At 50.8% G+C, this 25,505-nt stretch overlaps 1 protein-coding gene across 1 annotated transcript in view; it reads left to right on the top strand.

Annotated features, from left to right (window-relative positions):
- KIAA1328 (KIAA1328 ortholog) overlaps nt 1–25,505 on the top strand; it is a 208,757-nt gene that overhangs the window by 118,294 nt on the left and 64,958 nt on the right. Inside the window, exons 7-8 of the mRNA XM_040336054.1 lie at nt 1,486–2,060; nt 8,811–8,900. Coding sequence (XP_040191988.1) covers nt 1,486–2,060; nt 8,811–8,900 — 665 coding nt within the window. The remainder of the gene's footprint in view (nt 1–1,485; nt 2,061–8,810; nt 8,901–25,505) is intronic.

Genomic DNA, 25,505 nt, shown 5'->3' on the forward strand with positions numbered 1-25,505 from the left:
CAATAAAAAAAAAAAAATTGTGTAAAAAAAAAAAACCTGGGGGTTCCCCCAAACCATACCAGGACTTCTGGTTCTGGTGTGGATTTTAAGGGAAAATTCATGCCATAAAAAGATGTGAGGGCGCCCCCCCCCCCCCCAAATCCATCCCAGACCCTTATCCTGAGCATGCAGCTCTGCAGGCCTCCTGAATCATACCATGCCACGTAGGGGGGGGGGGGTGCTTTAAGGCAGGAGGGGCTCTGCCACCCGAAACAGGCCCAAGCCCCCACCCTCATGTTGGGACCAGGGCTTCTTCCCCACAACCCTGGCCATCAACATGGGAACAAGGTGCTTTGTGAGGCCTGCTGGGCTGCATGCTCGGAGAAGGGTCCGGTATGGATTTTGGGGGGGAACCCCATGCCGTTTTTTTTTGGTGCAAAGTTGCCTTTTAAAATCTATACCAGACCCACAGGGCCTGGTATGGATTGAGGGGGGACACTGCGACCCCCCCCCCCCCCCCATGCTATTTTATTTTTTTACAATTTGTTTTCTTTCATTGCCAGCAATGTTTTTGTTTTTTTTACATTCTGCTGTCAACGGGGAACCCCTCTGACATCTGATGACTCGTCGGTTGTAAAGGACGTGGTGGTGTTCTTCAAATAGATTTTGGATCAATTATTGATAATTTCCAAAAATTCTTTAGAAAACAGATGTACACATTGGATATAAAAACTTAAGTCCGGATCCATTTTTCATCTGTTTTTTCAAAAAAAAAAAAAGAAAAACTGAACGGCTGAAGAAAACGGAATGCCTGTGTGCAAGGGGCCTTAAAGCGGAGTTCCGGCCACAATTTCACTTTGTAAATATAAATACCCCTGTAATACACAAGCTTAATGTATTCTAGTAAAGTTAGTCTGTAAACTAAGGTCCGTTTTGTTAGGTTGTTACAGCATTTAGACACTTTATAAAATAGAAATTGACTGGGGCCATCTTAAGTGTGGGCATCATGAAGCCAGACTGTATGACTTCCTGGATTTCAGCCTTGCAGATCTCGCACATGCTCAGTGCTGCACAAGCAGTGTAATAGGTTTCAGATCAGGTTTCAGCACCTGTACTGTCCAAGTCACATGATTCTTTGAGACTGGGGAGTGCACAGACTCCTGGAAAGTTACACCCACTACATTCCCAGGAGTCTGTGCGGTGTAGGTTAGGAAGCATTAAGCACCTAGGTGCAGGAAGTGGGAAGATTAACTATTCTGCCTAGCAACAACACTTTGAAGGCATCTAAAAAAAAAAAAAACATTTCTCAAAGGACTAATGACATTTTTTTACAACTACTGATGTAATGTTATATTTATGGGTGGAACTCCACTTTAATTTGCTAACATATATTGTTTTTTACTGAGGAATGTCAGTAAATTCAAGAAAATGTTGTTATAATTTGGTGCTGCAACGTGTTTTTTTTTTTTTTTTTTTTTGTTAAATTTTATTTCATTTTCTTAAAAGGTGCCAAAAATTGAACAGCAGCCAACAGCAAGTGAACTGAATGGGTCGTACCTCGCTCCGTGCCATAAACCGAACACCGAGTTGGAAAGCTTGTGTTCCATAACGGCGCGTCCCTTCTGTAGAACTGACCCGGCACCAGGATGTGGTTTCCATTGCCACCCAGACGGGTACCCTTTGGACAGTTGTGCACGGAGGAAATGCTGCTGCTCTGATATATCAAACGTACGCCATCCAGATGTTACCCGTGGCCAGCATTGCAGCAGTGCCTTAGATCCGCCGCCATCTCGTTGCTGCTTTCACCGACCGACGCGCAACTCCCCGAAAGGTCAACCAGAATTCTCCCTCACAAGACATCCGGAAGATTGCTCCTTTTCTAGTCACTCCACCGCGTCTGGCTTAAGCAACGGGGTCGCCGCGCGAGCGAAGGTGTCGGAGCAGAGGAAACATGAATTAATGTTGCAGAAGCTGGAGCTTGAGGTGGAGAAAGAACGTCTGCAGCAGCTACTGGAGGAACACGAAGCCAAACTGCTCGAGAAGCAGCAGGAACTACTACAGACCAAGCTAGAGTCCGAAAGGTGACATGTTCATTGTTTTTGTCTTGTTACTATGTATGTTTACATGTATACCTCTAGATTGCACACTTCATAAACTTGCTCACTGTATTAGTGTCACTGCTTCCCACAAAGTGTCAGATTGTCTCCCACAATATCGCAGTCCCGCTATAAGTCGCTGATAGCCGCCATTACTAGTATAATAAAAAAAAAATCCACTATATATCCCATAGTTTGTAGACGCTATAACTTTTTTGTGAAAACCAATCAATATACGCTTTTGGGATTTTTGTTATCAAAAATACCGTATTTATCAGGGTATGCCGGCGTATAACGCGCACCCCAACCTTAGAAAGGTAGTTTAACCACTTAACGACCACCGCATGTACATATACGTCCACAGAATGGCACGTACAGGCAGATGGGCGTACATGTACGTCCCTGCCTTTCCGCGGGTCGGGGGTCCGATCGGGACCCCCCCCCCCCCGGTACATGCGGCGGTCGGAAATGGTCTGGGAGCGATCCGGTATGAGGGCGCGGCTATTCGTTTCTAGCCGCCCCCTCGCGATCGCTCCCCGGAGCTGAAGAACGGGGAGAGCCGTATGTAAACACGGCTTCCCCGTGCTTCACTGTGGCGGCTGCATCGATCGAGTGATCCCTTTTATAGGGAGACACAATCGATGACGTCAGACCTACAGCCACACCCCCCTACTGTTGTAAACACACACTAGGTGAAACATAACTCCTTCAGCGCTCCCCTGTGGTTAACTCCCAAACTGCAACTGTCATTTTCACAATAAACAATGCAATTTAAATGCATTTTTTGCTGCAGTCTCTGACCATCTGCTGTAGCATGGCCGCAGTCTCTGACCATCTGCTGTAGCATGGCTGCAGTCTCTGACCCTCTGCTGTAGCATGGCCACATTACATTCACTGAATATTTTGGCCCTCTGGTGATGTCAGGGGGACACATCTGAGGCCCTTCTATATAAAGTAAATGGACTACCACTATTTCCACGTGTTCAAGCTACTTTTGACATTCCATTTCTCTCCTGTACCCCATGGGGCCGTGGCAGGAATTCTTCTCGCTCAAGTGAATGGGGCTGCTCTGCAAGTGCCCCGCAACCACGTGCACAGCAGGAGGTAAAGGAGATGCACCAGCTTACCACCTGTCAAATGCTCTCTAAAGAGCGATTTTTATTGCTCTTCAGAGACCAAAGCAAATGTAAACAAGCCTTTTACAATAAATAACGGGAGTATGTGAGGATTCGTGTGAGCGGCGATCAGACCCGCTTTACAGACTTACTGAAACATTCATTAAACCTTCTAATGAAACAAAAACACATCAACTACCCCTATTATCTTTTCTTTGGGGCATTTCTGTGAGAATGGCCCGGATGACGTGATTGGTGTGTTTCATCACACGGCGCTTTATGAATCGCTAGGCACAGCCCTTAAGCTATAATGAAGCTCAGACTGTAACTGCTCTATAGACTAGAGGATGATGGATCGGCGTGGAATCTGCCCGGTGACAGCGGCTCACATTTATGTGGAATTATCACCAAAGGGCAGGGTGAGAAGTTACCGGATAATGCGTCTCCGCTCAGGAGGCGGCTTCATGCTCTGCGATGGAGAGTAATAATGCGATTGAATTGCGCGCTCGCTGTCGGATCATTTTCATAAACGTTCGAGTTCATGTACTAGCACATCGTCGGTGTGTGGAGCGTCTCTCATGGACAGGTATATAGTGTGCCCACATGGCATTGACCGCGTCTTTAACCCTCCCCAGCTGGTGGAAGCCGACACCCATTAACTATTTGTAACGCCAAAGGCATTTTATTAGCTTGCCAAGCAGTGATTGGCTGTCGGGGAACATGCTCCACTGGCTCTTGATCGTAAGCGGTGACCGCTCCCAGCGCAAGCAAGGGAAGCTAGCTATACACTAGGGCCCAGATTCTCAAAGGGCTTACGACGGCGCAGCGCCATGTACGCCGTCGTAAGTCCTAATCTGGGCCGTCGTATCTATGCGACTGATTCTTAGAATCAGTTACGCAGAGATATCCATTAGATCCGACAGGCATAAGGCTCTTACGCCGTCGGATCTTAAATGCAATTTTTTTTTTGTCCGCTAGGTGTCGGTTTCCCCGACGAGTATGCAAATTAGCTAGATACGCGAATTCCCGAACGTACGCGCGGTCGACGCAGTGAAGTTACGACGTTTACGTTAGGTTTGCCCGGCGTAAAGTTGCCCCTGCTATATGAGGGGCAACCAATGTTAAGTATGGCCGTCGTTCCCGCGTCGAAATTTAAAAATTTACGTTGTTTGCGTAAGTCGTCCGTGAATGGGGCTGGACGCCATTTACGTTCACGTCGAAACCAATGACGTCGCAAGGACGTCAGCAATGCACCCTGGGATATTTTACGGACGGCGCATGCGCATTACGTTCGGCGCGGGAACGCGCTTAATTTAAATACTACACGCCCCCTACCCGCCTAATTTGAATTAGGCGGGCTTGCGCCGGGGGATTTACGATACGCCGCCGCAACTTTACACGCAGGTGCTTTGTGAATAAAGCATTTGCCTGTAAAACTTGCGGCGGCTTAACATAAATGAGATGCGTTACGCCCGCACAGTTTTGCGCGATTCTACGAGAATCTGGGCCTATATTACCAAAAGTATTGGGAAGCCTGCCTTTACACACACATCAACTTTAATGGCATCCCAATCTTGGTCCATAGGGTTCAATATTGAGTTGGCCCCGCCGTTGACGTCCCCAAACTCACGCATCCATGTCTTCATGGACCTTGCTTTGTGCACTCATGTTGGACCAGAAGGCCTGGCTCCAACATGAGTGATGGCTATAGCGCAGTTGTCCAGTTCTGGGAGTGCATCTATTGACCAGTACAGCCCAGGGCCGATCCTAGGGTCACAGGTGCCTGGGTGCAGAAATATTTCTGGTGCCCTTACATGGGTGTGGTCATTTTACTAACTCCTCCCCTTTACACATGTTTCTATGGCAATGACTCAACCACAGAGATGCTCCCCCACGAAGTCTTCATTACCCTGGGATCCTTACATGATCTCTTAACAATAAACAAAATACAGGAAGAGAAGCAGAGTACTTTATTGGGACCTGGAGGAGGGCCTCTCTGATGGACACAGAGAGGGCTTCTGTTAGAGAGTCTGTTAGAAAGACCCCCAGACATACTACAGACATGATACAGGAGATGGTCAGAGACTGCAGACATGGTACAGAAGATGGTCAGAGACTGCAGACATAGTACAGGAGACAGTCAGAGACTGCAGACATGGTACAGGAGATGGTCAGAGACTGCAGACATAGTACAGAAGATGGTCAGAGACTGCAGACATGGTACAGGAGACAGTCAGAGACTGCAGACATGATATAGGAGATGATCAGAGACTGCAGACTTGTTACAGAAGATGATCAGAGACTGCAGTCATGATATAGGAGACAGTCAGAGACTGCAGACATGGTACAGGAGATGATTAGAGACTGCAGACTTGATATAGGAGATGGTCATAGACTGCAGACAATAGTACAGAAGATGGTCCATTAGACCCCTTTAACACTGGAGGGTTTTTTCAGGCGCTTTAGCGTTAAAAATAGCGCCTGAAAAAAGCCTGATCTGCAATGCCAGTGTGAGAGCCTGGGTGCTTTCACACTGGAGCGGTGCGCTTGCGGGACGTCCAAACATTTCTTGCAAGTAGCTTCTTTGAGGCACTTTCGTGTGTGTATACATTTCGGCGCCCCCACCTCTGCAGGCGCCTGGGTGCCAAGCACCCTGATTAGGATCGGCCCTGGTACAGCCTCACCAGTGCCGCCTCATCGGTGCCCACCAGTGCCGCCTCATCGGTGCCCACCAGTGCCGCCTCATCGGTGCCCACCAGTGCCGCCTCATCGGTGCCCACCAGTGCCGCCTCTTCGGTGCCCACTAGTGCCGCCTCATCGGTGCATCGGCAAGTGAATCCAGCAAAATATTTTTGTGTAGAAGACTCAGAACCAGTGTGAGCTTCTCCCCGACATCCATCACCAGGACAGGAAGCGAGTGGAGATTTCCCAGTAATAAAAAAAACCTGAAACAATAATGAAGTAGGTTCTAAACCTTCCCAAATCTACTATTCAAATAAAACTTTATTTCTGCCGTGGATATTAACGGTTTGCTTGAAGTTCCAGTCTGAAGTCTATCTAGACGTTGACTATGAATTATGCATCTCTACTTATCTCCGCAACCTTTGATAAATGCCAGTGTGATGGGATACCTTTACTAAAGGTCAGTGATATTTCAAGTAATGTGCACTGAAGTCTCCCAGAGCGGTTTGTATCCTGCGCCACCGTGAACTGGCTGCTCCCCCCCCCCCACCAGAGGGCACTGTTAGGAGACCTGTTCCCTCTCCCGGGGGCAGCATTCTTTCCAGCAAACACAGAACCCAAGGGCTGTAGTCAGTGCCGATGTATATTTGTGCTTCTCTTGGTAGGATTTGAAATCTGTGCGCATTTTAGGGGCACGTGTTGGCATAACCATGGCAACAAAAGGGTAAAAGCTCCTGGTAGGCAGCTGCCAATAAGTTTTAACTAGATGGCATTCCAATGTGCAGCCCTTTGTGTTGGTGATTATCTTCAGGGCAAGACCTGATCATCTACCACCCACCCCCATGCCCACTGAGTCCCTCTACCAGCCCCTGTGGTGTTCTCATAGGCAAGAGTTGTGGCCAATTCAGATTAGAACAGGGGTGGCAAGCACAAGGCCCGAGGGCCGAATCCAGCCTGCGAGACCTTGCCATGTGGCCCGTGCAACGGGCCGTCCGTTGCCACTAGTGATGCAACGGATCGTGACCGATCCGTGATCCACGGAGCGCACCGCTGCCTCGGCTTTAGGAAAATCCGCGGCTTCGGCCTAGCTCCGGAGCGGTCGACCATCTTGGTACACCCGGCTCCTATGATGGACGTCCCGGAGATCCAATCCCAGGACCGCGGGACGTGTGACGTCCATCATAGGCGCCGCAGACTCCAGAAGGCGGCAATTACAACCCTCCTCGACACCATGCACTAGGGAGCAGAATATGACAACACACCGGCTCGGGCGGGCGGCTCTCCTCTCCTCCTCTCCTCCCCTCCTTTCTGGCAAGCTGGCTGCCGTGACACATTATGGGTGTATGTCAGGTAGGTCCATGCTACATGTATGTCAGGTAGGTGAAGTCGTTGTGTATGTCAGGTAGGTCCATGTATGTCAGGTAGCCCATCCCATCCTACCCCACCATACCCCATCCCATCTCTTTCTATCCCATCCTACCCCTACCCCATCCCGACCCCATCCCACTCCACCCCATCCCATCTCATCCTACCCCACCCCACCCCAGGGTGGATGGAAGGAGAGTGGAGGGTCCAGAGGTCAGATATTGCACACGGTCCATAGCATACTCCTGTATCCTGCATTTCGTACGCAGCAAACTCCTGAACCCTGCGCTCCATAAAACCAGTAATAAACAAATGTGGTCACAATTATTTATGATAATAGTGGACACATAGTCTTACAGATACAACCGGCCCTTTGAGGGCAACCATACGGCTAATGCGGCCCCCGATGAATTTGAGTTTGCCACCCCTGGATTTGAAGATGCCCAGGTCTTTTCTGACTAGCCATGATGACAATGGGCACCTTTATTGTACCCGCTCTTCAGCTGAGAGTTTTAGCAGCAGACAGATTTTCTTCAAAGATGGATCTCATTCAGAAATATAAATATATATATATATATATATATATATAATCTCACAAAAGTAAGTACACCCCTCCCATTTTTGTAACTATTTTATTCCATCTTTTCATGTGACAACAGTGAAGAAATGACACTTTGCTACAATGTAAAGTAGTGTTGCATGGTGGAAAGAAATCTCTTGCGGGCACGTTCCCATGATACAGCGGTGGCCATAGCCGTCAACTGTATCACTCGCCCCTGGCGCGCCGCGTCATTGGATGTGATTGACAGCAGCGCTGCTTTCAATCTATCCAGTGTAGCCAATCAACGGCCAGGCTGAGAACCGAGGAGGATGACGGGGATGAGCGCGGGACTTTCGAGGGGCCAGGTAAGTAAGACGGGGGTTCGGGGGGGGGGGGGGGGGGGGGGCGTTACTGTCGGATGTTTTTTGCATAGGATGCATTAAAGCGGAGGTTCACCCTAAAAACAAGTATATACCATTCAATCCAGTATACTGCCGACATGTACAGTGTGCTGGGGGTTTTTTTTTTTGGTTTACATACCGTAGTATAGGTATTACCCCCACCCCCCCGGCTTACGGGTAGTGAATCTCGCGGGAGTGGGCGTTCCTATTCAGAGACTAGTGATTGACGTATGACAAAAGCTTCACCCCCGGCGCATAATGCGCGTCACCAGTTTCCGAAAAAAGCCGAACGTCGGTGCGCAGGCGCCGTATAGAGCCGACTCGCAGTTCGGCTTCTTTCGGAAACTGGTGACGCAGATTATGCGCCGGGGGTAAGGCTTTTGTCATACGTCAATCACTTGTCTCTGAATAGGAACGCCCACTCCCGCGGGATTCACTACCCGGGAAACGGGGGGGGGGGGGGGGGAATACCTATACTACGGTTTGTAAACCGAAAAAAAAAACTGCATACTGTACATGTCGGCAGTATGCTGGATTGAATGGTATATAATTGTTTTTAGGGTGAACCTCCACTTTAAGGTGAAAAAACATTTACCTTACAACCCCTTTACTATTGTGTTTTCTTTTCTAGAACTCCTTTGGCCATACAGACTAGAGAGGCGGCTGTTACAACCACACCTTCTCTAGGCGCTGTCCCCAAATGCAACGGTTCTTTGTGCAGGTGAGTAAAATGAGGAGCTGCTGTCTATTTTTGTTTTGGTTTAATTTATTTATGGTTTTTATATGTTCATGTATAAGGCCCCATGCACACTGGAGCTCATAAACGGCCATTTGGAGCTTGGGCGTTTTTTTTTTTTTTTTTTTTTAAAGCCCCTAAACTCCACTCTACGTTATCCTATGTGTCCATCCACGTTTTTGGACGTTTATCACTAGTGGAGTTTATGGGCTGTTTTCTAAACGCCCTAAAATCGCGTTCAGGAATCTTTGTTTTTTTTACCACAAAAAAACGCTAAACGCTGATACACGTTGATAAATGCCCAAAAACGTGGCTCACCAGCAGTTTTTTTTTGATCCATTGAAAAAATTCAAAAAGCTAACAACGCGAACGTGAAAAAACGCAAAAAAAAAAAAAGCTAATTGCAAAAATGTTAAAAGACTCACTGCAAAAAGCTACTGCCGTTTTTATAACATTTTAACGTCCTGTGTGCACGGGGCCTAATTCTGTACTTTAACCACATAAGACCCGGACCTTTAGGCAGGTAAAGGACCTGGCCAGTTTTTGTGATTCGGCACTGCGTCGCTTTAACTGATAATTGTGCAGTCGTGCGACGTGGCTCCCAAACAAAATTGGCGTCCTTTTTTCCCCACAAATAGAGCTTTTTTTTGGTGGGCGACAATTTTGAAAAAAAATGCAATATTTTTTACTTTTTGCTATAATAAATATCCCCCAAAAACATAAAAAAAAAGTTTTTTTCCTCAGTTTAGGCCGATACGTATTATCCTACCTATTTTTGGTAAAAAAAAATCGCAATAAGCGTTTATCAATTGGTTTGCGCAAAATTTATAGCGTTTACAAAATAGGGGATAGTTTTATTGCATTTTTATTAATTATTCTTTTTTCACTACTAATGGCGGCGATCAGCGATTTTTTACGTGACTGCGACATTATGGCGGACACTTTGGACAATTTTGACACATTTTTGGGACCATTGTCATTAAAAATGCATTGTTTACTGTGAAAATGACAATTGCAGTTTGGGAGTTAACCACAAGGAGGCGCTGAAGGGGTTAAGTGTGACCTCATCTGTGTTTCTAACTGTAGGGGGGTGTGGCTGGAGGTGTGACGTCATTGATCGTGTGTTCCCTAATATAGGGAACCACAATCGATGACGGCGCCACAGTGAAGAACGGGGAAGCTGTGTTTACACACAGCTCTCCCCGTTCTTCAGCTCCGGGGACCGATCGCGGGATTCCAGCGGCGGTCGGGTCCCGGAGCTTCGGACCGGGTCGCGTGCGCGCGGCCACGGCTGGGCAATTAAAGAGGACGTACGTGCTTGTGCCCAGCCATGCCATTCTGCCGACGTATATGTGCAGGAGGCGGTCCTTAAGTGGTTAAATTAAATCTTTAGTGGTCAGAAATGGCATCTATGACCATCATGGGAACCCCTGTGTCCCTCAATTTACCGCAAGTGACAGAGAATCACTGGTATGAACATCCAGACTCTGGTTTTTGACCAAAGTTTGAGAGGCCACGCGTGGTTATGGGCCAAGATGGTATTTATACAGTGAGCCTTTCAAGTTTTCTAAACTGCTGAAAAGAAGTGACGTACAATAGAAACTCACTGTGAAAACTTACCTTTCCCACACCACCAGAATGATTTCCTGGGTCACCCAAAGATCTCAAATTCTCCTCCCGCTGACCTCCATGTCCTTACAGGGTACAACATTGACGTGGGGGGCAGCAGAAGGAACCAGAGAGGACTGCAGGGGACCTTAGGAGTCCAATATTCCTGAAGGTTTAACTACTTGCCGACCTGCCACCGCAGTTCTACGGCGGCAGGTCGGCTCCCTTGCGCGAGAGCCCGTACAATACTGTCGGCTCTCTTAGCGGCCACTAGGGGCGGGTACCTGCGATTGCTCGTTACAGAGCGAGGACCAGGAGCTGTGGGTGTAAACCCACAGCTCCTGGTCCTGTCGGGGAGAAATGCCTGACCGTCTGTTCATACAATGTATGAACAGAAGATCAGTAATTTCCCCTAGTGAGTCCCACCCCCCCCTTCAGTTAGAACACACCCAGGGAACATACTTGACCCCTTCCCCGCCCCCTAGTGTTAACCCCTTCCCTGCCAGTGGCATTTTTATAGTAATCAATGCATTTTTATAGCACTGATCGCTATAAAAATGCCAATGGTCCCAAAAATGTGTCAAAAGTGTCCGAAGTGTCCGCCATAATGTCGCAGTACCGGAAAAAAATGGTCGCCGCCATTACTAGTAAAATATTAATAAAAATAATGCCTTAAAACTACCCCCTGTTTTGTAGACGCTATAACTTTTGCGCAAACCAATCAACCGTTTATTGCGATTTTTTATTTTTTTTACAAAAAATATGTAGAAGAATACGTATCGGCCTAAACTGAGGAAAAATATTTTTTTTTATATATATATATATTTTTTTGGGGGATATTTATTGTAGTAAAAAGTAAAAAATATTCCTTTTTATCAAAATTGTCGCTCTATTTTTGTTTATAGTGCAAAAACTAAAAACCGCAGAGGTGATCAAATACCACCAAAAGAAAGCTCTATTTGTGGGAAAAAAAGGACGCCAATTTTGTTTGGGAGCCACGTCGCACGACCGCGCAATTGTCAGTTAAAGCGACGCAGTGCCGAATCGCAAAAAGTGCTCTAGTCTTTGACCAGCAATATGGTCCGGGGCTTAAGTGGTTAAGACTCATTTCACAATGAGGAGTTTTTCAAGCGCTTTTGCGTTAAAAAACAAAGCGCCTGAAAAGCTCACGAAAACTGCTTCCTATTAAATTCAATGGATGCTTTCACACTGGGGTGTGGCATCTTTGGAGCATGTTTGAATAGCTTAAAAAAAAGCGCCTCAAAAGCGCCCCTCCATTAGAATGAATGGAAAGCTCCTCAAAAGCATCTGAAAAGCGCTCAGTGTTTTACTGGCAGTTTAGAAGCGCCTCAGTGTGAAAGAGGTCTTGGGATACGTTCACCTTTTGAAAACATGTTACATCTCCCACCCGCATTTAAGCCCCTTTCACGCTGAGGTGCTTTTCAGGCGCTTTCACACACAAAAATAGCGCCTTAAAAGCTCACGAAAACCTATTTCCATTAAAATCAATGAATGCTTTCACACTGGGGCAGTGCACTGGCAGGGCGGTAAAAGAGCGCCCCTCTGCATTGAAATGAATGGAAAGCTCTTCAAAAGCTCCTGACAAGCTCTTCAAAAGTGCTCAGTCTCTTACTGGCAGTTTAGGAGCGCCTCAGTGTGAAAGGGACCTAAGGGTGGAAGATGTAAAATGTTACCAATGCAGCAGCTTCTACGCCTCCAGTGCCCCCCCCCCCCCATGTGACAGCAGTAAGGGAGTAAGCTGTCAGTTTTTTAAATCAACAGCTCTGTGTGTGATAATCATTAATAATCGAGGCGCTATACGTTCTCCTGGGTTAACTTCTCATTACGGTCTATGGCAATGGTCTCAACTGTGACCTGTGGGATGTATGCGGCCCTTTTCTTATCTTTATCTGGCCCTTGGGATACTATTCCTCCCACTGACACCAATGAGGCACCAGTCTTTCCGCTGACACAAACAGTTGAGCATTATTCCCATGGATGCCAACAATGGGTGCCCAATTCCTCCCGCCAACACCGACAATGGGGGGTTGGGCATTCTTCCTGCTGACGGCGATGATGGGGAGGGGGCATTCCTCCCGCTGACTTTGGCGATGGGGAGGCATTCCCTTTGCTGACGTAGACATTGGGGGGGGGGGTGCCCATTCCTCACTGTGACGATGGGGAGGGCATTCCTCGCGCTGACGCCGACGATGGGGGGGGGGGGTCCCTGTTCTGCCCGCTGACATTGGGGGGGCATTCGTCCTGCTGTTGGCGGGGGGGGGGGGCATTCCTCCCACTGAATTTGGCGTGAGGGGGGAACATTCCTCTTGCTGACAATGGGGGGGGGAGCCCATTCCTCTCTGACGAGGGGGGGCATTGCTCTTGCTGACGCAGACTATGGTGGGGTGCCCATTCCTCCCGCTGATGATGGGGGGGTCCCTATTCCTCCCACTGACAGTGGGGGGGTCCTATTCCTTCCGCTGTCACCGGCGTTGGGAGGGGACCAATTCTTCCTCTCACTGACCACATGTGCAATGTCATTGCTTACTCCCATTTTCTTTGGGCTCCTGCATCAGTCTTGATTATGTCAGATGAGCTTAGACCGCTGGCCCATTGGGAGCAAAAGGCTGCATGGACCGATCTAGCAGTACATAGGTGTCTGCTGTAAAGTAAAACTACCGTACCTGGTCCCCCCTCCTAGATATAAATGAGCGGTTAACCCTTTAGTTTTCCCATAATTTAGCTTTCATCATACCCTTCACTGGAAGACCTGAACTCCTTTATTTGAGGGGTGTCCACCTCTTTTTGTCCATACTGTGTATCTGTCCTGCATAACATCGGCACAGAGATCCATACAGTCTCTTTAGGCTTTAGAATAAGATTGTGAAATGGTAGGTTGTCCTACAATGGGAGATGGGGCTTGGTTACAGGTAATGGTAGGTTGTCCTCCAATGGGAGATGGGGCTTGGTTACAGGTAATGGTAGGTTGTCCTCCAATGGGAGATGGGGCTTGGTTACAGGTAATGGTAGGTTGTCCTCCAATGGGAGATGGGGCTTGGTTACAGGTAATGGTAGGTTGTCCTCTAATGGGAGATGGGGCTTGGTTACAGGTAATGGTAGGTTGTCCTCCAATGGGAGATGGGGCTTGGTTACAGGTAATGGTAGGTTGTCCTCCAATGGGAGATGGGGCTTGGTTACAGGTAATGGTAGGATGTCCTCCAATGGGAGATGGGGCTTGGTTACAGGTAATGGTAGGTTGTCCTCCAATGGGAGATGGGGCTTGGTTACAGGTAATGGTAGGTTGTCCTCCAATGGGAGATGGGGCTTGGTTTCAGGTAATGGTAGGTTGTCCTCCAATGGGAGATGGGGCTTGGTTTCAGGTAATGGTAGGTTGTCCTCCAATGGGAGATGGGGCTTGGTTACAGGTAATGGTAGGTTGTCCTCCAATGGGAGATGGGGTTTGGTTACAGGTCAGGGCAGAAGACAAGGCTCATATGGACAGCCTGGGTTTAGGGGTTGGGGGTTCTCCAAGTACATAGAAAATATTTTATATCCTAAAAATAATTTCCAGACACCTTTTTTAGGAGCCGCTGTTCCATCTTGTATGTATTGTTCTTCTATTCTTAATACACGTGTCAGGTTCACTTTAAGCACATGTTGTTGTCTATGCTCCGGCGGTCCCGGTCTCAGGCTCCCGATGCATTCAAGGGCCCTTACTGCAGAATGAAAATCAGAATTACATCTGCTTGTCCCGACTCTTTCAAGCCACTATTAAAAATTACCATTTCGGTGCTGTTGGTGAGCGTTGAATCGAGTCTCCCGGGGCCTTCTAAAATAAGCTTCTCCTCCCCAGCTGGAATAGCAGAACATTCTCGGCGGGACGGAGGCAGCTGCTGCTGGAGAGTCATGACATGGCAGCAGTCAAGCAGAAACGCACTAGCTGCCTGTGAATTAGCTGCAGATAATTCCACATTTCACATGCTGTCAGGTTAGGGCCGAGTGTTTACCGTACACTCCTATTATCCGGCAAAAAGCTGTACGGAGCTTCATGCTGCCAGCTCCCCGCTGTAACCCTTTACTGGCTCCGCAGTGCCGCTTCCTGATGTTCTGATTTTTGTCCTTGTTCACGCTGATAACCTCATTATGTATTTACTATGTGTTTAGTGAGGTTCCTGACCCCGGGTCAGAGCCTGTGTCATAGACTGCACTTGTAGTCAGGAAATGTGTGCTGCTAGGAAGAGTAGGAAGGCAAACACTGTCTTTAGTTATAAAGTTTTAAAGTGAACATGCCATGGCTATGGACGTTCAAATATTTACTGAGCCTAAAAAACAAACCCCCAGTGACTGCCGTATCAGCATCCACTGTGAAATAATTCATCCTCAAAATTCACAGCAGAAACAGTAAAGTCATTAATGGCGAGTCACTTCTGGAAGAGGGAGCTTAGCTGCCGAATCACTTCTGGAAGAGGGAGCTTAGCTGCCGAGTCACTGCTGGAAGAGGGAGCTTAGCTGGCGAGTCACTGCTGGAAGAGGGAGCTTAGCTGGCGAGTCACTGCTGGAAGAGGGAGCTTAGCTGGCGAGTCGCTGCTGAAAGAGGGAGCTTAGCTGGCGAGTCGCTGCTGGAAGATGGAGCTTAGCTGGCGAGTCGCTGCTGGAAGGGGGAGCTTAGCTGGTGAGTCGCTGCTGGAAGGGGGAGCTTAGCTGGTGAGTCGCTGCTGGAAGGGGGAGCTTATCTGCTGAGTCACTGCTGGAAGAGGGAGCTTATCTGCTGAGTCACTGCTGGAAGAGGGAGCTTATCTGCTGAGTCACTGCTGGAAGAGGGAGCTTAGCTGGCGAGTCACTGCTGGAAGAGGGAGCTTAGCTGGCGAGTCACTGCTGGAAGAGGGAGCTTAGCTGGCGAGTCACTGCTGGAAGAGGGAGCTTAGCTGGCGAGTCACTGCTGGAAGAGGGAGCTTAGCTGGCGAGTCACTTCTGGAAGAGGGAGCTTAGCTGGCGAGTCACTTCTGGAAGAGGGAGCTTAGCTGGCGAGTCACTGCTGGAAGAGGGAGCTTAGCTGCTGAGTCGCTGCTGGAAGAGGGAGCTTAGCTGATGAGTCACTGCTGGTGATGACGCCTGAACTGCTGAGTAGCTGCTGGAAGTGGGAGTAGGGGGAGCATAACTGCCGGGAGAAAAGGGGGATCTTGGGGGAATATGAGCTGCTGAGTCACTGCTGGGAGGGAAAGCTGAGCTTTTAAGTCGCTGAGGGAAGGGGGAGATGCTGAACTAAGCAACTGCTGGTATTGGAAGGAAAGGGGGTGTTGGGGGAATATGAGCTGCTCAGTCTCTGCTGGAAGGGAGAGTTGAGTCACTGGGGGAGGGCTGAACTACTCAGTTACTGGTGAGAGTAGGGGGAGCTTAACTACTGAGGGTAGTGTTTGGGGAATCTTGGCTGCTGAGTCACTGCTGTGAAGGGGAACTGTGCTGCTGAGTCACTGCTGGGGGGGGGGAAGACTGAACTGCTAAGTAGCTGCCAGGAGCGGCAATAGAGGGAAGAAGGATCAGGGGAATCTGAGCTGCCGAGTCACTGCTGGAGGGGGTATCTGAGCTGCTGAGACACTGCTAGGGGAGGGAGAGAGACTGAACTGCTGGGAGTGGGAGTAGAGGTTAAGTGAATCTAAGCTGCTGAGTAACTGCTGGGAGGGGGAACTAAGCTGCTGTCACTGCTGGGGGGGGGGGGGGTTAGGGGGAACTGAGGAGAGAAGTTGCTGAAAAGCCGGGGCAGAGGGGGGAGCGGAGTTGCTGGTGGGAAGGTGGGGCCGAGGGAGCAAACTTGTTGGGAAGGTGAGGCCAAAGGGAGCAGAGTTTTTGGGAAGGTGGGGGCCGAAGGAGCTGTGTTGCTGGGAATGTGGGGCCGAGGGAGCTGGAAGGTGGGGGCCGAGGGAACTGTGTTGGGAATGTGGGGCCGAGGGAGCTGTGTTGCTGGGAATGTGGGGCAGAGGGAGCTGGAAGGTGGGGGCCGAGGGAGCTGTGTTGCTGGGAATGTGGGGCCGAGGGAGCTGTGTTGCTGGGAATGTGGGGCCGAGGGAGCTGTGTTGCTGGGAATGTGGGGCCGAGGGAGCTGTGTTGCTGGGAATGTGGGGCCGAGGGAGCCGTGTTGCTGGGAATGTGGGGCCGAGGGAGCTGGGAATGTGGGGCCGAGGGAGCTGGGAATGTGGGGCCGAGGGAGCTGGGAATGTGGGGCCGAGGGAGCTGGGAATGTGGGGCCGAGGGAGCTGGGAATGTGGGGCCGAGGGAGCTGGGAATGTGGGGCCGAGGGAGCTGTGTTGCTGGGGCCGAGGGAGCTGTGTTGCTGGGGCCGAGGGAGCTGTGTTGCTGGGGCCGAGGGAGCTGTGTTGCTGGGGCCGAGGGAGCTGTGTTGCTGGGGCCGAGGGAGCTGTGTTGCTGGGGCCGAGGGAGCTGTGTTGCTGGGGCCGAGGGAGCTGTGTTGCTGGGGCCGAGGGAGCTGTGTTGCTGGGAAGGTGGGGCCGAGGGAGCCGTGTTGCTGGGAAGGTGGGGCCGAGGGAGCCGTGTTGCTGGGGCCGAGGGAGCCGTGTTGCTGGGGCCGAGGGAGCCGTGTTGCTGGGGCCGAGGGAGCCGTGTTGCTGGGAAGGTGGGGCCGAGGGAGCTGTGTTGCTGGGAAGGTGGGGCCGAGGGAGCCGTGTTGCTGGGGCCGAGGGAGCCGTGTTGCTGGGGCAGAGGGAGCCGTGTTGCTGGGGCCGAGGGAGCCGTGTTGCTGGGGCCGAGGGAGCCGTGTTGCTGGGGCCGAGGGAGCCGTGTTGCTGGGGCCGAGGGAGCCGTGTTGCTGGGGCCGAGGGAGCCGTGTTGCTGGGGCCGAGGGAGCCGTGTTGCTGGGGCCGAGGGAGCCGTGTTGCTGGGGCCGAGGGAGCTGTGTTGCTGGGGCCGAGAGAGCTGGGAAGCTGGGGCCGAGGGAGCTGGGAAGCTGGGGCCGAGGGAGCCGTGTTGCTGGGAAGCTGGGGCCGAGGGAGCCGTGTTGCTGGGAAGCTGGGGCCGAGGGAGCCGTGTTGCTGGGAAGCTGGGGCCGAGGGAGCCGTGTTGCTGGGAAGGTGGGGCCGAGGGAGCCGTGTTGCTGGGAAGGTGGGGCCGAGGGAGCCGTGTTGCTGGGAAGGTGGGGCCGAGGGAGCCGTGTTGCTGGGGCGGTGGGGCCGAGGGAGCCGTGTTGCTGGGGCGGTGGGGCCGAGGGAGCCGTGTTGCTGGGGCGGTGGGGCCGAGGGAGCCGTGTTGCTGGGGCGGTGGGGCCGAGGGAGCCGTGTTGCTGGGGCCGAGGGAGCCGTGTTGCTGGGGCCGAGGGAGCCGTGTTGCTGGGGCCGAGGGAGCCGTGTTGCTGGGAAGCCGGGGCCGAGGGAGCCGTGTTGCTGGGAAGCCGGGGCCGAGGGAGCCGTGTTGCTGGGAAGCCGGGGCCGAGGGAGCCGTGTTGCTGGGAAGCTGGGGCCGAGGGAGCCGTGTTGCTGGGAAGCCGGGGCCGAGGGAGCCGTGTTGCTGGGAAGCCGGGGCCGAGGGAGCCGTGTTGCTGGGAAGGTGGGGCCGAGGGAGCCGTGTTGCTGGGAAGGTGGGGCCGAGGGAGCCGTGTTGCTGGGAAGCTGGGGCCGAGGGAGCCGTGTTGCTGGGAAGCTGGGGCCGAGGGAGCCGTGTTGCTGGGAAGCTGGGGCCGAGGGAGCCGTGTTGCTGGGAAGCTGGGGCCGAGGGAGCCGTGTTGCTGGGAAGCCGGGGCCGAGGGAGCCGTGTTGCTGGGAAGCTGGGGCCGAGGGAGCCGTGTTGCTGGGAAGCCGGGGCCGAGGGAGCCGTGTTGCTGGGAAGCTGGGGCCGAGGGAGCCGTGTTGCTGGGAAGGTGGGGCCGAGGGAGCCGTGTTGCTGGGAAGGTGGGGCCGAGGGAGCCGTGTTGCTGGGAAGGTGGGGCCGAGGGAGCCGTGTTGCTGGGGCCGAGGGAGCCGTGTTGCTGGGAAGCTGGGGCCGAGGGAGCCGTGTTGCTGGGAAGCTGGGGCCGAGGGAGCCGTGTTGCTGGGAAGCTGGGGCCGAGGGAGCCGTGTTGCTGGGGCCGAGGGAGCCGTGTTGCTGGGGCCGAGGGAGCCGTGTTGCTGGGGCCGAGGGAGCCGTGTTGCTGGGGCCGAGGGAGCCGTGTTGCTGGGGCCGAGGGAGCCGTGTTGCTGGGGCCGAGGGAGCCGTGTTGCTGGGGCCGAGGGAGCCGTGTTGCTGGGGCCGAGGGAGCCGTGTTGCTGGGAAGCTGGGGCCGAGGGAGCCGTGTTGCTGGGAAGCTGGGGCCGAGGGAGCCGTGTTGCTGGGAAGGTGGGGCCGAGGGAGCCGTGTTGCTGGGAAGGTGGGGCCGAGGGAGCCGTGTTGCTGGGAAGCTGGGGCCGAGGGAGCCGTGTTGCTGGGGCCGAGGGAGCCGTGTTGCTGGGAAGCTGGGGCCGAGGGAGCCGTGTTGCTGGGAAGGTGGGGCCGAGGGAGCCGTGTTGCTGGGAAGGTGGGGCCGAGGGAGCCGTGTTGCTGGGAAGGTGGGGCCGAGGGAGCCGTGTTGCTGGGAAGGTGGGGCCGAGGGAGCCGTGTTGCTGGGAAGGTGGGGCCGAGGGAGCCGTGTTGCTGGGAAGGTGGGGCCGAGGGAGCCGAGTTAAAGAGGCACTGCTGGTAATGTTAAGTTGGCTCAGAGAAAAAACTTGAGATAAATAAAATGAAAACTTTCTGCTTATCATAGAAGTGTTGTAGATTCACTTTAAAACCCCACTAAGGTTCTAACCTTTCCCCATTTTTTTTTAATAAAAGCGATTACTGTTGTGTCTCCACTGGGGATACTCTCTCTCGCTCTCTCTCTCACTCTCTCTCTCTCTTTCTCTCTCTCTTTCTCTCTCTCTCGCTCTCTCTCACTCTGTGTGTCTCTCTCTCTCTCTCTCTATCTGTCTCTCACGCACTCTGTCTCTCTCACAGAAAATTTTCTAAATTCCGCTCGTTGTCTTTACACACAGCAGTAAAGAAAACCTGAAGGATTGGTCTGACATTGCTCCACTCTATGCAAACAAACACACAATTCTAGCTGGGTTTCTAATTTAAATAAATATAAAACAATATGTTCGTCTTTTCTCTGTAAATATTATTAATTTTAAAATGGAAATGCCTTTTTCGGGTTGGATTTAACATTTCCGGTGCTAAAATCAGCCGCAGTTAGCGTGGGAGAGGAGCACAGATGAAGATTAGATGACCATTATACCGGCAGAAATTACCAGGAAATCTTTGCCATTATTCAAAACAAACATTAGCCGGGGGCAGGTGATTATAGAATACATCCAGCTCTCCGCTATATGAAGCCTGTGATCGAAGAACGACGCTTTGTGCATTTTTTCAGAACAATCCGTGGCCTTATGGCTGTCTGTACACTACAAGGTTTCCATCATTCATGAAGGAATTGATGTGTTTACCTGAGCGGCTTGGTGGCTTGTTTGAGGGCTTCAGTCCTGACGTCACTACATAGGGGGGTCTTACCCTCCCGGAGATTTTCCCCCACTTCATGACCAGGCCATTGTTTGCCTTTTTTTTTTTTTTTTGACCACTTCAGCCCCGGACCATTTTGCTGGTTAATGACTGGGCCACTTTTTGCGATTCGGCACTGCGTCGCTTTAACTGACAATTGCGCGGTCGTGCGACGTGGCTCCCAAACAAAATTTACGTCCTTTTTTTCCCACAAATAGAGCTTTCTTTTGGTGGTATTTGATCACCTCTCCGTTTTTTAGTTTTTGCGCTATAAACAAAAATAGAGCGACAATTTTGAAAAAAAAATAAAAATTTAGTTTTTGCTATAATAAATATCCCCCCAAAATATATAAATTATATATACCGTATTTAATGCGTATACCGCGCACCCCAAAAGTTGCCCCGAATCCTGTGGAAAAAAGTTTTTGGTACTTGCAGTTTTGGTGTCTTGTGCGGTGTCCATCGGCGGCCTCGTCGGGTCCGGCTTCCTTCTGCGGCTTCGGGTGTCCTCTTCGTCGGGTCCGGCTTCCTTCTGCGGCTTCGGGTGTCCTCTTCGTCGGGTCCGTCTGCGGCTTCGGGTGTCCTCTTCGTCGGGTCCGGCGTCCTTCTAAGGCGTCCTCGCGTCCTCCCCGCTCGTTTCCCGCGCCGAGTTTGAAACCTTCGCCGACATATACAGAGCGCAATACACTCGTGTATTGTCGGCAATGCTCGGCAACTCTTGCTCTGACGTCCAGGACGTGAGCGCGGAAGGAGCCGAGACTGCCCGACTATACCCAAGTGTACTGCGCTCGGTATATGTCGGCGCAGTATTCAAAACTCGGCGCGGGTATCAGCGTATACCGCGCACCCACAATTTTGCCCTGATTTTCAGGGCAAAAAAGTGCGCGGTATACGCCGATAAATACGGTATATATAAAAAATTTCCTCAGTTTAGGCCAATACGTATTTTACATATTTTTCGTAAAAAAAAATCGCAATAAGCGTTTGATTGGTTTGCGCAAAAGTTATATCGTCTACAAAAAAGGGGATCGTTTTATGGCATTTTTATTAATATTTTTTTTTTTTCTAGTAATGGCGGCGATCAGAGATTTGTATCATACATTGTACAAACAGTAATTTCTCCCTCTGACAGGTTTACACACACAGCTCCCGGTTCTCGCTCTGTAACGAGCGTTCGCGGGTGCCCAGCGGTGATCGCGCCCGCCGGGCACGTGCGTCGGCACCAGGGGCGAGCAGGGGGCGCGCGCGCCCCTAATGGCTGAAATGCGAAATGATGTATACCTATGTGATTTTGCGCAGCCGAGCCGACCTGCTGCCCTATAACTGCGGCGGCTAGTGGTTAACTGACAATTGCGCGGCCATGCAACGTTGTACTCAAGCAAAATTTTTATCACAAATAGAGCTTTTTCTTGCTATAACTGTAAAAAAGACAAAATTAATTGAAAAATATATATTTTTTTACTTTCTGCTATAAAACATATCCAATAAAACATTTAAAAAAATCAAATGCCTTCATAAATTTAGGCCTATATGTGTTCTGCTACATATTTTTGGTAAAAAAAAAAAAATGCCAGTAAGTGTATATTGATTGGTTTACATGAACGTGTTGGCGTCTACAAACGATGGGATATATACTGGAATTTTTTTTTCTATACTAGTAATGGCAGCCATCGGCGACATATGGCAGACAGTCCGACACTAAGGCTGCCCTCACACTGAGGCACTTTGCAGGCGCTAAAGAGCCTCTGCTTTCACACTGTAGTGGTGCACTGGCAGGATGGTAAAAAAAAGTCCTGCTAGCTGCATCTTTGAGGCACCGCTCCTACAGCGCCCCTGCCCATTGAAATCAATGGGCCGCGCCGCCAAACTGTCGGCAAAGTGCGGGCGGTTTTGACCCATATTTCGGCCGCTAGCTGGGGCGCCCCGCTGTCGTCCGAAAACCTCTGCAAAAACTATGGTTTTAGCGGCGCTTTACCGCCAACGCCCCAGTGTGAAAGCAGCCTGACGCTTTGTGGGAACCAGTGACACTAATACAGTGATCGGTGCTAAAAAAAATGCACTGTCACTGTACTAATGACACTGGCTGGGAAAGGGGTTAACGTCTAGGCCGATCAAAGGGTTAAATGTGTGCCTCGCCGGTGTTTGTGTGTACAGTGTTTTTCTTTTACCAAAGGATGTGCCGGTTTTTATTCCCTGCTTTGCAAGGAAAAAATGGGCACATCCCCACTGACCGGACAGAGCTCAGTATTGATTATTCACAGAGTTCTGTCTTGTCTTCCTCCTCACCAGTGGCGGCTGGTTCTTAAAATTTTTGGGGGGGCGCAAACGAAAAAAAAAAAAAAATTGCAGTCTCACTGTGCCCATCAAATGCAGCCACTGGGCCCATCAAATGCAGCCACGGTGCCATCAATTGTCACCACTGTGCCATGCCATCAAACGCAGCCACTGTGCCATCAATTGTCACCACTGTGCCATGCCATCAATTGTCACCACTGTGTCATGCCATCAAACGCAGCCACTGTGCCATCAATTGTCACCACTGTGCCATGCCATCAATTGTCACGACTGTGCCATGCCATCAAACGCAGCCACTGTGTCATGCCATCAATTGTCACCACTGTGTCATGCCATCAAGCGCAGCCACTGTGCCATGCCATCAAGCGCAGCCACTGTGCCATGCCATCAAGCGCAGCCACTGTGCCATGCCATCAAGCGCAGCCACTGTGCCATGCCATCAAGCGCAGCCACTGTGCTCATCGATTGTCGCCACTGTGCCAATTGTCGCTGCTTTGCCCTGTAAAATTCCCCCCCGCCCGGCACTTACCTTTCTGGGGGTCAGCCGTCCTCCTTCCACGTCCCTCGATGTCTTCTCCCGCCCTCGATGACGCTTCAGCCAATCAGGTTACCGGTAACCAGAACCGGTGCACCTGATTGGCTGAGACGCCTGTCAGTCTTATCTAAGAAACGCACCCCCCGTACGTCCCTTAGATAAGTTTTCGGAAGCCGACTACAGCCTGACCAGCTGCCGTTATTCAGATGGCCGGCGCTCACCATCCGGCCATCTGAATAGTCGGCGGCAGCGGCAACAATACATAGATATTCATGCAATGCATAAATCTATGTATTGTAATCAGTGGCGGTGCGAGAGGGGGCGGCGCTCCGGCGCCCTCAATGGACGTACTGCCACTGCTCCTCACCGATGAGCGGGTGCCAGCGGTCAGCCATTGGAGCCTAAAGTCGAGATCACATTTTGCTTCCCTGTAGCAGCCAAAGGATCCCTAAACACTGCGAATAAATGTCATTTTTTTGCTATGATGGTGATCCTGCTGGTTGGGGGGGTTAGCCTTTTTGTAAGGACAGGTTCTCTTGTTTTCTTGTGTAACTGCAACATCTATTTCCACTAATGGACTCTATGGAATAGCTGCAGCTTAAGTGCTGTGAAGAGCGAGCTTTGCGCTGAGCTTTGTTCCCATTTCTAACCCGGTGTATTGTGAGCCGGCGTTGGGAATCCAGGCAGGTGTAGAGATGCAAACTATCCCCCTGTGATGTATTGCTGTCACACATCAAGCTGGAAGACTTGTATAAAGGGAAGACATTACAGCCATGCGATGTAATAAGGGAGAGCCAGCAGGGTGCTCAATTGTACAGGGGGTGTGGGGGGGGGGAGTACTGTATAAATAGCAGACATTAAGGACGGAAATGTCATTCAATAAATCACAGACTTAAAAAGCTATTCGCACTTCCAGGGAGTTTTAATGTGGCTGAAAGCAGAAGTGCAGAAGAGCTTCTTTAACTGTTCAGAGCCGGGTTTGTGCTTCACACTCCTCTTTTCTGAATATTACCCGTCTCTGATGACTTATTATTAAATATCTGTGTTGTAGGAGACAAGAAAACCTAAAACATGAAGTCCATAATGCAGAGAGGACCACTTCAATACCAGGGGGCACTTATACGCCTTCCTGCCCAGGCCAATTTTCAGCGCTCTCGCAATTTGAATGATAATTGCGCGGTCATGTAACACGGTACCCAAACTAATTTTTTATCATTTTGTTCCCACAAATAGAGCTTTCTTTTGGTGGTATTTGATCACCTCTTCTTTGTTTGCTATTTGTTTTGTAAATAAGTAAGTTTTCTTCTTCAATGACGGGCACTTATATGGCTGCACTGACGGGCACTGATAAGGCAGCACCGATGAGGTGGCACTGACATGCGGCACTGATAAGGCAGCACCGATGAGGTGGCACTGACATGCGGCACTGATAAGGCAGCACCGATGAGGTGGCACTGATGAGCACTGATTGGTGGCACTGGTATGCGGCACTGATGGGCACCAATAGGTGGCACGGATGAGCACTGATGGGTGGCATTGAAATCTGTGATGCCAAGCATGTGTTTCATACTGGTGCCAATCGGTGCCTATTTGTGAGCACTGATTGGCATGTATTTTGCATGTATTAACACATGTGGATGGCCATGGGGGATGTACCTGGTGGTCCTGGCGGCTTCCCTGGTGGTCCAGTGTGGACATCCGAGGGGGGGGGCTGCGATGATAAACAATCAGAGCAAATCCTCCCTGTCAGGAGAGCCGCCGATCGGCTCTCCTCTACTCGCGCCTGTCAGACGCGAGTGAGGAAAAGCCAATCAACGGCTCTTCCTGTTTACATCGTGATCAGCTGTGATTGGACACGGCTGATCAGGTGGTAAAGAGCCTCCGCCGGAGGCTCTTTACCGAGATCGGTGTAGCGGATCGTCAGACTGACACACTGATCGCCGCGATGCGTGCCCCCACGGGCGCGTGGCAGCTGTTATCCTGCTGGACGTCAATAGACGTCCAGTCAGGATAACTGAACCACTTCCTGGACGTCAATTTGCTATTGACCGGGCGGAAAGTGGTTAATAAGGCCAACTTTGGTTGAGAAACCACATATTGCATTTGTAGTCTTCATTGGGAATTCAGAATGGTAGTTTTTTTATGCGTCTTTGCTTTTTTTTTTTTTTTTTTTTTATGTTTGCTGATAGAAAAGTATGGAGTGCGACTTTGAAGGAAATTTACACTCTCTGAAACCCAATTAGCATTGGTCACATCAAAGTAGTTCGGGAACCTTTGTGTACAAAGTCTCATGTGAGGGTTAGGGTTAGCGGTAATTCTTAGGGTTAGAACGCTAACCCTAATGATTACCTCGAGCCCTTAGCCTCTAGCCCAGCGGTAGGTAACCTCGGCCCTCCAGCTGTGGTGAAACTACAAGTCCCATGAGACATTCCAAGACCCTGACGATTACAGGTATGACTCTTAGAGGCAGAGGCATGATGGGATTTGTAGTTTCAAAACAGTTGGCAAAGATGGCAGCTTCCTTGGCTGAAAACGATAGGGGGGGGGGGGGGGTTGGTTTACTTACACTTTAAATTAGAGTCAATGGCTTGGTATTTTGGACAGCTATTTTATCCAAGAGAAATTTCCAAAGCATGGCCTGTTGGGGGTACTTGAGA

The sequence above is a fragment of the Rana temporaria genome, chromosome 1 (genome assembly GCF_905171775.1).
Source record: "Rana temporaria chromosome 1, aRanTem1.1, whole genome shotgun sequence".
Taxonomy (NCBI): domain Eukaryota; kingdom Metazoa; phylum Chordata; class Amphibia; order Anura; family Ranidae; genus Rana; species Rana temporaria.